General features: G+C 41.7%; 1 protein-coding gene across 1 annotated transcript; it reads right to left on the minus strand.

The window, feature by feature from the left end:
* Positions 1-1,118: 1,118 nt before the first annotated feature.
* LOC139705356 (interferon-induced protein with tetratricopeptide repeats 1B-like) lies at positions 1,119-8,985 on the minus strand. The gene is made up of 3 exons (XM_071610706.1): positions 8,906-8,985; positions 2,701-3,426; positions 1,119-2,333 (listed from the first exon to the last, which is right to left on the minus strand). Exons 2-3 carry the CDS (start codon positions 3,114-3,116, stop codon positions 1,661-1,663), a joined length of 1,089 nt encoding a protein of 362 aa, XP_071466807.1. The 5' UTR covers positions 3,117-3,426; positions 8,906-8,985; the 3' UTR covers positions 1,119-1,660.
* Between the last annotated feature and the right edge of the window lie 3,750 nt (positions 8,986-12,735).

Raw genomic sequence — 12,735 nt, forward strand, 5'->3', positions numbered from 1 at the left:
TAAGAGTTAGTACTTTTTGCAAATTTTAATGAATACTTTGGGTCAGGTGAAGAAGGAGATGATATCACATACCTCGCAATAAACACTTCAAAAGATGTTCTTAGGGTTCTCTTTATATGTGATATGAATATATACACATATGAAATATATCACTATAGGGAGCTATTTACGTCATTTTCAGCTTGCACATTCCAGACAGGTTTTGTTTTTCTTTCTTTTTCTTTCCCTAAATCATCAAAAGTCTTATTAGCTGTGAATAAATTTTTAGTGATGTGGTTTGTTCAGCTTTTTCTTTGTTGTAACCAAAAGACCTGTCAGGAATGATTTTAGAGGAGGATAAGTTGTGTTGCTCTTAGATCTTGAAGTGCCTGAGGAGACCTGGCCACATAAAAAAGAAACCCTGGCAGTGTGTGATGGCCTGCACCTGAAACCCAGCTGCTCTGGAGGCTGAGACAGGAAGATTGCGAGTTCAAAGACAGCCTCAGCAACTATAAGGCACTGAGCAACTCAGTGAGACCCTGTCTGTAAATAAAATACAAAAAAGAGCTTGGGATGTGGCTCAGTGGTTGAGTACCCCCAAATTCAATTCCCAGTACCACCAGCCCTCCCCCCAAAAAGAACCCCTTTCTGTTGAATTCTCCTTGGTCCAGGACAACAGCCTCACTGAAGAAGGAAGCAGTTCATTTCCAAGGCACAGTTCATTAGGAAAAGGATCCTGGTGGATCCAGCAGCTGCTGGGTGTCAAACAGGATTTTCATCCAGGGCCAATGAGTGCAGGGATGCCAGGTGAGAGGTTGGATGCTCCTGGCCTAGGCACTAAGACAGCAGGGAGAAGGCAGGAGCAGGCAGGCAGGGGAGAGGGCATGTGCTGTCGCCACCTACTTTTTTATTTCATCAGTTATACATTTTTGGGGAAATAGCTGGACAAAGTGGTGCATGCCTGCAATCTACTGACTTGGGAGGCTAAGGCAAGAGAATTGGAAGTTCAAAGATAGTGTGAACAACTTAGGCCCTAAGTAATTTAGAGAGACTCTGTCTCAAAATTAAAAAAAAATGTATATCTATATATCTATATATATAGATAGATATATAGATATATAAAATAAGGGCTGGGAATGTATAAGAATTAACTGAAAGAACTTGACTCAACTGTTGTGAAGAGTGTCCCACCCCAGGGGCAAGCACTGTTAGGAAGTCTGTAAGTTTTAAAAGTATGCTTTCTTACTAGAAGGGTTTTAGGCTGGGTACCCCATCACTACCACCTCAGTTCAATTCTTGTTACTACCATTTAATTGCATTTCCAAATAGTTAAATAAATACGCATTGAGTAGTTTAACAGCCTATGATATTTGTAATACACTTTTATCTTTCAACATGTTTTCCCAATATTCTTGTTTGATTTTCTTTTCAATCTTGGGATATATAGGAAAAATGTATTAGAAAATAATAAATTCTATAAGTAGTATAACCTCATATCTGGTCTTTCTGGAATGTAGAGTATTGTTCTGAAGACAGAGCAGACACAACAATATTATAAAAGATTGGTAGTTATTATCTAAGGGCAGAAAACAAAAAGTTATACATTTTGGGAGGCAGCAAGCAGGGAAGCTTGTTGTTCTATTTAGTTGTGAGTAGTGAAGTGGGAGGTGGGGCCCCTTCCTCAAAACTCAGGGTTCAGCTGGTCAGTGAGCCTCAGAGCCCATTCATAGCACAGCAGGGCTTCCTTCACTTCCCCTCTCAATTTGTGGCTGAGCCCCAGGAGGCTGACAGTCTCCACAACACTCACATTCTGGTTCACAGGACTTTTAGCCAGATTTTCTAGAGCACTTCTAAGTTTTTTCCTGGCAAAGGACATTTCTTGTATCTTTAGACCTTTTAAATAATGGGTGATTGCTTTGTCTTCAGATTTCATGTGAAATTGTTGGAAACGGCCATAGAGGTAATGAATGCCTTGCTGTATGTTGTCAGCAATATTGTCCATGGGTAATGCTTTCTGAAAATTTTTCTCTGCCTCTCTGTATTGGCCTATTTCTGCATACATTTTAGCCATGTGAACGTATGCTATCTTGAATCTTGGCTTTAATCTTATAGTCTCTTGAAATTCTTTTTTAGCCAGTTGAAAGCATATGTCCACATTTTCTCTTTCCTGCCCTATAGGGTTCATATTTGTTGCATTCTTTACTTGAAACAGTTTTGCTCTGTAGCAAAGCCCTAACTGGTGATGCAGGGAGGCAGAGTCGGGTCTTGCCTCCAAGGCTTTCTTAAGGAGCTCAATAGCTTTATCCACACAGCCCTTTTTTCGGTAAAATTTGCTTGCATATTGAAAGACATAGGTTAAGAAGATTAACATTTAAAAAGGGCTGTGTGGATAAAGCTATTGAGCTCCTTAAGAAAGCCTTGGAGGCAAGACCCGACTCTGCCTCCCTGCATCACCAGAGAGAGGAGGGGAGGGGAGGGGAGAGGTGGGGAGGGGGGAGGGGGGAGGACGGGAAAGGCAGCGGAGCACAACAGACACTAGTATGGCAATTTGTAAATCAATGGATGTGTAACTGATGTGATTCTGCAATCTGGGTATGGGGTGAAGGTGGGAGTTCATAACCCACTTGAATCAAAGTGTGGAATATGATATGTCAAGAAATTTGTAATGTTTTGAACAACCCACAATAAAAAATTAAAAAAAAAAAAAAAAGAAAGACATAGGGCTGGGAGGATGTGCTGTTCAGAGCTTCCTCAATGTAGCCTTCTCCCTCTTTTTCCTGTCCTACATCCTGAAGCTTCAGGGCAAGGAGAACCTTAACATATGCATCTTCTGGCTTTAAGCTGACAGCTCTCTTCAGGGGCTCTAGAGAAATTACATTTTCATCATCGTAATCCAGTCGGAAGGAGGAGATGGCGAACCTCAGGCTGAATTCAGGGGTTTCAGGCTCCACTCTCAGAGCCCTTTCAAAGCAGGCCTTGGCCCGCTCATAATTCTTTCTCCCACACTTCACCAAGGCCCATCCTTCCTCACACTCCATCTCAGGAGACTCCAGCCTGTAGCGGGAGGGACTTGCGAACTTCTTGCAAGTGTCCTCCACCTTGTCCAGGTAAGTCTGGGCTTCTGCCAATCTGCCCATGTGGTGATACACCCAGGCACAGTTGCCCCAGGTCACCAGGCTCCTCAGGTCTGCCTGGTCTGCGTGCTCCCTCTGGATCAAGTCTTCAGCTTCTCTCAAGCTCTACAGGGCCTCCTCATCCTGGCCTGTCAGGTGCTTCACATAGGCCAGGAGGTTGTGAATCCCCCCTATATTATATCTGGTGTGAATCTCTTCCATGACCCTACTTTCTAAATCCGGTATTTCATTGTCTTCAATTTTCGGCCCCCACGTGAAGTGACATCTCAACTGCCCCAGCTTGTCCTGGATCCCATGATCATGTGCTTTCTCACTGTGAAACAAAAGTGGATTTTCTCTGTTAGGTGAGATACAGCCATAAGGGAAAACCCAGTGAAACATCTATTACTGTATGAGTGCAAACTCAAATTTTGATGGTATATAGATTTTTGAATTATGCATGAATAGTGAGTATAATTTCCTTGGCTTCACAGGGTTATTCTGGGACATTCTAAGCAGACCACCACTTTGATCTTCAAAGTCTCATTCGTAAAATTATGACTACAATAGCACTTGTCCCACTGACATTTGGGAACATTAATATGCCTATCCATGTAAAGCACTTACACCATATCACATGCTATCTAAGAGGTTTTTATTTAACTATTATTGAAAAATAAGAGAGACAGACTGGTAATGCAGAACTTTAGTGAACATTAATGACTTCAGGACTATAATGGGCATGAATACAACCAATAACAACCACTGAGAATTGTATCTGACAAAGGCTTTTTGTCCCCACTGAGGAATGACACAAGGCCCCATACAGTCTAGGCATTGCTCTACCACTGAGCTATATATCCCCAGCCCTTTGTATTTTATTTTGATAGAAGGTCTTGCTAAAATGCCCAGACTGGGTTTCTCTTGGCATAGCATCCTGATAGCTTGGAATTACAGAAAAGCAACCTTGAGCCTGGCTTTTTTTTTTTTAACTTTTACTTGGAATAAATATAATATCAAAGATAGTTGTGATGAGATCCAGTGCATCTTATACCCAAATTCTCCCAGTAACTATAACTTTTACAACTCTAGTACAGTATCAACACTAGCTAATTAGTTTGGGTACCACAACATGTGTGCAGCTCCATCATTCTTTCACAAAGTAAACCTCTGGAAGCACCACACTGATGCATATGGAGATCTACTCCATCAGCACATTGTCACCTCATCTACCCCTTAGAGTCCTACCAGTGGCTGCCTCTGCTACATGCTCAAAAATTCATAGCCATGGACAACTAAAAACTTGTTCTTTATGTCGGTTATTTTATCATTTCAAGAATGTCAGGTACTTGGAGAATGTTAAACAAATGGGTCATTCAACACATAAAAATCATAAATGTGAACTATCATTAGCACAGTGACAGAAAAAAGGGTCAGGTTGAGCGAATGGTGCAGAAAATCCATCGACAACATTTACCTCCCTATCAGGATTAGAAACAACCAACAGATGGATAACAAAATCCTAAACCCAAGCAAGTTTATGTATGAAAAATGCACAGCTAATATCAACCTCAAAGAAGAAACAATGAAAGCTATTTCCAACATCTGGAACAAGATAAGGATTCTGGTTTTCACCTTTTCCAATCAACATAAATCTTTTATGTACAAGAGTCTCAAGAGGCCACACAAGAACTGTTACACCTACTAAACAAATGAAGAATGCAAAATCAGTATGCAAAACTCAGTTGTATTTCTAAACACAAACAATGAACAATTCCAAAGAAATGAAGAAAACAATCCTATTTACAATAGCATGGAGAAGAATGAAGTACTTAGGAATAAACTCAATCAAGAAGGCAAAGGAGATTATACTGAACACTGCAAGCTATTTTAGAAAGAAAGAAGACACACAAAAATGTGAAAGACATCCCAAATACATGGGCCAGAAGTTTAATATTGATAAGTTGTCAGTACTGCCCCAAATGAGCTACAGATGCAGTGCAATCCCTACCAAAGTTCCAATGAAAGTTTCTTTCAAGAGTACAAAATGTCATCTTAAAATTCATGTGGTATTTCATAGGGACTGAAATAACCAAAATAATCTTGAGAACAAAGAACAAAGCTGGACCTCTCACACTTTCTGACTTCAGAGGTTACTTTAAAGCTTGAGTACTCAAAACATTATGGTATGGCATAAGGACCATATGAAAGCAAGTAGAAACACATAGACCAATGCAAGAAAAGAGAGAGCCTGGAAATAAGCACTTGACTATAGGATTACATTAGTCAGCCCAGGCTGTCATAATAAAATAGCATCTGGTGGTGGATATCTTCTCACAGTTCTGGAAGCTACAAATGCCATTTCAAGTTTGTGCCTGTATGTCCTAGCAAGGGCTGCCCCCCTGATTTATAGATTGCCACTTTTATGTTACATTCTCACTTGGCCATCTTTCCCTGTCCCATGGACCCAGAGAACATGGGTGTCTCTTCCCCTTCTTCTAAAGAAATTTGCCCTAGAAAAGTAAGGCCTCATCCTATATATTTCCCCTCAATCATTCCTATCTCCTCCTAGATTCTGTATCAAGAGACTGTCACATTAAGGACAGTATTTAGAGATTTGAACTTGTGATTTGGGGAGGGGATACAATTCAGTTCAGAACTCTGGTGAAGCAATTTTTGACAAGAATCTCAAGGCCACTTACTGGGGTAAAGGACAGTCTTTACAACTAATGTTGTGGAAAAACTAGAACACCAGTTGTACAACAGTGTGTTGGACCCCTACCGTATATAGTATATCAAATGACTCATAATGAATTAAAAACCTAAATGTGAGACTAAAACAATAAAACTTGAAGAGGAAAATATAAGGGAAAAGCTTCTTGACATTGCATTTGGCAATGCTTTCTTGGCTGTGACAACCAAATCACAGGAAACAACAGAGAAAGAAATGAGTTGGACTTGACCAAAATGAAGAAATTTGTGCATCAAAGGTCACCATTAACAGAGTGAGAAAAGAGCTCCCAGAAATGATAGAAAGTATTTGCAACCACTGTCTGAAATGGGTGTATCTTTAGCATTCGTTGGTGCTCAAAACAATTGGAAAGAGGTTTGAAAGCAACACTTGTGCATGGATGTTTATTGCAGCACTCTCTATAGCCAAAGGTGACAACTACACAAATGTTCATAAATTGATAAATGGATAAGCAGATGTCATATACCCACACAACTGGATATTATTCAGCCATGGAAAGCAACAAAGGCTGATACATGTTACAATAGGGAAGAGCCTTTAAAACATGATGGTCCCCAAGTGTAGGTGTGTGTGCCTGTAATCCAGCTTATCAGGAGGCTGAGGCAAGGGGACTGCAAGTCAGAGGCTACCCTGGGCAACTTAGTGAGAGCACTTATGACAATACAATGTGAAAAAGGGCTAGGAATGTAGCTCTATGGTAGAGGGCTTGCCTCACCTGAGAGAGGTCCTGGGTTCAATGTTCAGTGCTGCCCCCTCCAAAAAAGCAAATTTATGGCAGATGAAGGAACACAGGACAAAAGGACATTGTAGTGTTCATTTTTTTTCTTTTGGTTTTGAGATTTCTCCTGGGAGTGTTTGTAAACTCTAGTCCTGCTCTGATGTAACTTCATGGTATTTGTTCCTGGGTATCTGCAGTGTGCCTTCAGTGGCTACTTCTTCATCCTGGTGTATAGCCCAATACCTGTGTGTCTGACCCATGACCAGGTGTCCCCTGTCCCCTCACAGCAAACCTCTTTATACTGGAAAAGCATCCAGTGGCTTCTGTTGGATCTTCTCTACCTTCTTCACAGCAAAGTAACCACTCTCTCTCTTCTGCAGACATGTCCATCAGGAGAGACACAGAGGCAGCCACTCCAAGACACAGGGGAAATAACAGAAGCAAGTTCTCACTAACAGATCCCAGAGAAAAGACAGCAAGACTCCTTGCAGGGAGAACAGGAATTGGGGAGCTTCAGGGGCACTGTAACCAGTGGGTGGGGAGAAAAAGAGCAAGAAGACCGCCCTGTGGGATGATCCTTGATCGTGTCCATTCATGTGACAGAACCAAATAGGCAAATGCAGAAAATTTGCTGGGGCCTGGAGCAAGGGCCGAGTAGGAAGTGACAATTTATACAAGGTGTCTTCTCACAGTTATTAGACATCCTTAAACTACATCATGGTAATGCTCCCACAACACGGTAAAGGTGCTAAATACCAATAAATTGTAGTGCTTAAAATTTTTAAATGGCAAATGATGTCGCATTTTACACATATTTCTTTCCTGGTACATATTGAAATTAAAATTTTAGAACAGATTAGGATGTCATCTGAAATGAGGTCAGGAACCTGCATTGTAACTCTTTTGGAGCAATAGGCTTAATAGTTTAATGAACTGTCTATTTCGTATCTCAGCTCCACCTCTAACGGACTGGGTGACCTTAGCTTATCTAAATCTGACATCACCCCCCTTTGCAACATGAGGATAAATGATTTTCTCATTGTTTTCTTTTAAGATTTCAATGTAATAATTTACAAAACAGTTTTAGAAAACAGTCTGGCATTGAATAATTATTGAGGATGAGATAACTACCATATATCCTTTGGTATTATTACTATTTCTCATTTTAGATATCAGTTACAAGTATATATTTGACACAGGGTTGACTTGTGGTTTTTTAGTTTCTGGAAATTCTGCCTCTCTCAAATTTTGCCCAGTGGAACTCTTAGGGGACATTTGCAAGTCAATATTAACTAGAGGATTTTAATCTTCTGATCTGAGTAGTTGCTTGATTTAAGATTCAGTTGGGACCATAGAGAAATTCCCATTGAGCCCTTCTTGTAAGGAAGATGTGAATGTTCCTAAGCTCAGAAGTCCAGCCAAGACCCATGGACAGGTGGATGCCAAGCACCTGCAGGTAATGGGCAGCCCCAGGAAATGTGATCTGATCAACTTCAATCTAATCACAGCTTCATCAGAGTTGGCCCCTCCGAAGGTGAGTTGAGGAGTCTCCAGAAGAAGGCCATGAGCTTCTCCCACCCCATCCCCACAGTATCTCCCCAGACATTTGGGAGGTTCCACTGAAGCTCATATTGCTGTGTGGGTCCTAATTTTCCAGCAAAATGTGGAATGAAGAGAAAGAGATGTCTCTAATCAGAGATCTGACAAACTGATCTCCTTTCCCTAGATGGAAAATAGTGTGATGAAAAAGAATCTCACAATCTGGAATGATTTTCTCCTTTCCTGCTAACTCTCTCCCCTTTTTCTGTCCTTCTTTATGAAGCATGAAGATAGCTTCATAAGGCCAACAGAAATGAAAATGCCTACACTAATACAACAGCTCAAGTTCTGGTATGAATGCACTAGCGGGTTACACACTCACATGTACACATCAGTCTATGAACAGATACTCAAATAGAAAATTTAGGATGTCTGAAAATCAACCTGTTGAGATAATATTGATTAACATTGCTTCTAAACCTTAAGACAAAATGGCAAAAAAGCAGAGAAATGAGGGTGCAGTCATGGGATAAATGGAGGAATATTGATTAGGCAAAGGGGAAGGAGAGGTGTGGAAAGGGAATGGGGGCAGGAAAGATGTTGGAATGCAATAGAAGTCATTACCCTAGGTACATGTATGATTGCATATATGGTGTGATGCTACATCATGTACAACGAGAGATGAAAAGTTATGCTGCAATTGTCTACAAAAGCAAAATGCATTCTGCTGTCATATATACCTAATTAAAATAAATAGATTAATTAGTTTAAAAATAAACAAATAAATAGCAGAGAAATTCTCACCTCATGGTTGCTGTGAATGAGGTTGCAGTTCTGAAGTATTTTCAGTCAAGTTGGTTTCTCAGAGATCTGGTTGCTGGTGTGTGTCTTCTTATAGTGAAACCTCAGGGCTTTATAAGCAACAGATGATATAATTTGAAGGTGTGTCCTTGCAATTTGGAACTGGAATCTGAAAGTCAAAAGTGCAACTCAACTTGTCATGTTCCTGGTCATAGAAACTGAAACTTAAGCAGAGATAGAAATTCCTTCTTTGTTTCCTTCTGAGAACTGGTTGAGAGAAGGCTGTTGACAGCAGTTGTTCTGAGGTGTGAATTCCTGTCTCCCAGCCTGGGGGACACTCTGGGTGCAAGAACTTGGGAGTTACTTCAGAGTCCCCTGAGTCAGGAGGACCTATGGAAATGGCTGTGTGAACTTGGAGAAGTCATGCCTTCCCCTCTGCTCCTGTTTGCCCATCTGGAAACAGGGAGTGTTCAGCCATGGCATAAAATTCTATAATTCTCTGAATGGGAGTATTATTCCAAGGGTGCTGCCTTTCTCTGAGAGGTTGTTTTACTAAGTAGTCTATCTTTTGCTTACCTTCTGGAGAGTCCTAAATGATCTATTAACCTCTTGTTTATTCATAGGAAGAGAGAAGCCCTATGTGCCAGCATTCTGAGCCTTCAAACAGAGCACATTGGGGCTGAATGACAATGTGTTTCTATGTGATGAGGCTCTCTATTCTAGCCCCTTAAGGTGATCTGATTCCCCAGAAATGGTTCTCACAGCCATGCATACGAGAACATTCTTCAGAGCTGTGTGAAGTCCCCTTGGTGTCATGAAAATTGTCCTTGCTCTGCCTTTACCTGCCTGTGCAATCTTCTGAATTCATAGGCAGAGCCCAAGAAGAATACCCCCGTGCTGCGTGTAAGGTTATGGGTACAGCTTTGGTTCTTTTTACTGATGTTCTGCTGAGCTCTGCTTTTCCTAACTTTCTCTGGAAGTTTCTCCCTTTTCCTGGCATGTGTAGTGATGTCATGGCTCTCCAGTAGCTTACAGAGAGCAAACTCACCCCAGCCTCAGTTCATTTAATCATGGCAAAGCCCTTTGTTGGGAGGAGGTGTCAGGCTTGCTTCTCTGGAAAGTTGAATCTGAATGTGCTGGGCCTGTCATGTATAATTTCGGTACCACAGTCAACCATGTTTTCCCTGTGGCCTGAACATAAAAACAATATTGTTCTCAAACAGAGAAGAACACCAGGCAATTGAACTGGGATGAAGGGAATATGAGATAAAAGATGGAAATTCCTGAAGATGTTTTTTTCTTTTTTGGCTTTTCCCTCATAGTTGTGTGGTCAAGAGTCATGGTGCAAGTCCAAATGCAGCATTTTATGCTTCTCAGGTGAGTGTTGATTTGTCAAAAGCACATTACCAGTGACTATATTGCTGGACCATACGTCCTTCTTAGGTGCAGAAACCCAGTGACTGGCCAGCATTGGGAAATACATTTGCCTCACACCCTACCAAGGAACAAGAGCCCTTTGTGGACTCTCATGGAGGCTTGTGTCTGGAATCTGGACTGCTTAGAGAAGAAGAGGATTGAGGGAGGCAGTTCTGCTTTCACTTAGCTTTCTCGGTGCAGGGGTATCTGGTATAGTATATAAAGAGTCCTCCTAAGGTAGTAAAAGGCATTCTGTTTGTTATAGTGTGTCAGTTAGACAGAAATAAATGATCAACTTGGTTTAGTAGTGAATGTGTTAGGGGTGAAAAAGTGTGTTATGGCTAAGAGATGATGTGTCCCTCAAAAGCTCATGGGAGAGGCAATGCAAGAAAGTTTAGAGGTGAAATGTCTAGTTAGGAAAGCCTTAACGTGATCGGTGCGTGAATTCCCTTGAATGGATTAACTGGGTGATAATGTAGGCAGGTAGGTTGAGTGGATGAAGTGGGTCGGTGGAGGTGTGCTTTTGGGGTATATATTTTGTCTCTGGTGAGCCAAGCTTAGTGTATCTCTGTTTCCTGATTGTCACATCCTGAGCTGCTGTTTTCGTCCTCATGCCCTTCTGCCCTAACATTTCACCACACCTCTGGCACAGAACAATGGACTTGGCCATTTATGGTTTGAGAACTCTGAAACTGCAAGCCCCCCCATCCCACACACACACACACAAAATTATTTTCCTTTTTAAAATTTGTTCTTGTCAGGTCTTTCAGTCACAGTAGCAAAAAAAGCTACCTAAAACAAAACTGACAAAGATTGGCCCCTTGACATGCTGAGATGCTTAGATGGGGCCTCAGAATCCTAGTACCTCATACCTTGTTTCTCACCTCCCCAATGCAGGGGAGAAGATTTTATTCAATCTGCTATTGTTATAGTTAAAGGTGTAGGGGACCGGCGAAACGTCGGGGGAAGAGACCACCAAGAGACTGTCTCATGCAACAGCAAAAAGGGTTTATTTGGAGACCAGCATGCTGGGGCTCAGAGCTCACTAGAGCAAAGAGAGATAGAGCACTGGGAACAGCTTAAGCAGAGCTTATATACTTTTCTTGGAGAGGGCAGGGAGGGAAGTTCATTGACGGGTCAGGACGAGTGGGCAGTTTGCCTGCAACCGAGTGAGGGAGTGCATTCTGCAGTTCGGCAGTTGGGGACAGCACATTCTGGGAACAAGATTAGCAAACAGTTCTCAGGATTTCAACAGTGTTTTGTTAAGCATACAGAAAAACGGAATGCAAGTACCTATTTTATTAACCTTTCAAAGGTTCATCCCGGGGTTTCATAAACTGACTTCCAGACCACTCACGTATAATCGAATCAAGCCTTTATTGAAGCACACTGGTGGCGGCTGACCAGAAAGAACATAAAGCTGTTCCCCCGATCAGCCCCAAACAATTGCAAAGGCACTCCTTATAAGCCTGAAAGCCACAAAAGGGATGTTCAGGGGGTCTAGCCAATGCAAGCAAGCCAGGTTATAGAAGCGGCACAGTGCAGTCAAGTGGAGGGAAGCCTAACCAATCACAGTTAGCCCAGTCACCCCAGTTACAGAAACAGAGCCCTATTGCCCTAGTTACAGAAACAATACCCCATTAGGTAGTTCCATGTTCTTAAAGGTTTCTATAGCAAAAGGAAAAGAACATCTTGCTCCAGTCATGACTCTTCTACTTGGCATGGTTGTTTTACAGGATGAAGTCATAAAACAAAATGGAGTCACATTTGCTCCTACTATCACACTATAAAATCAGAACCAAAAAGTGACTGCATTTGCTTTCCACAGCATCCTGAAATCTCACTTTCTGTGGCAGAAGAGATGATAAGGAGTATATGCAAACTCAGATGGACTTTCTGCCCCCAAGGCTCATTCAAATTCCACAGAGAATGTTTCACAAGTGGATTTCTGTTTCTTCATCCATTTATTCTCTTTAATCATTACTTACTGTGTCTCTAAGATTGCCTACAGTACTCTTTCAGCTTCTCTTCTTCCCTGTTAGCAGGTTACTTAAGCCTCAATATCACATCTGCCTTTGAGACTTGTTCTTTTGTCATGGCCTCAGGTTTGGCACACTAATAGTTGTGTATCTCCCCACCCCACCCCCATAGTCTCTCTTTGTTAATCAGATTATCATCACTTTTTCAAAATACCTGAGAAGAACAATGGAAAGAAGGAAAGATTTATTTTGGCTCATAATTTCAGAGGTTTCAATTCATGGTCAGCTGGCTCCATTATTTGAGGCTTGAGATGAAGCAGATCATCATGGCAGAAGGGTGTGATGGAGGAAAGCCGTTCACCTCATGGCAACAGGGAAGCAGAGAGTGAGGAAGGGTTCAGGGACACGATATAGCCCCCAAGGACTCATGCCCAAGGA

The sequence above is a fragment of the Marmota flaviventris genome, chromosome 4 (assembly GCF_047511675.1).
Source record: "Marmota flaviventris isolate mMarFla1 chromosome 4, mMarFla1.hap1, whole genome shotgun sequence".
Classification (NCBI taxonomy): domain Eukaryota; kingdom Metazoa; phylum Chordata; class Mammalia; order Rodentia; family Sciuridae; genus Marmota; species Marmota flaviventris.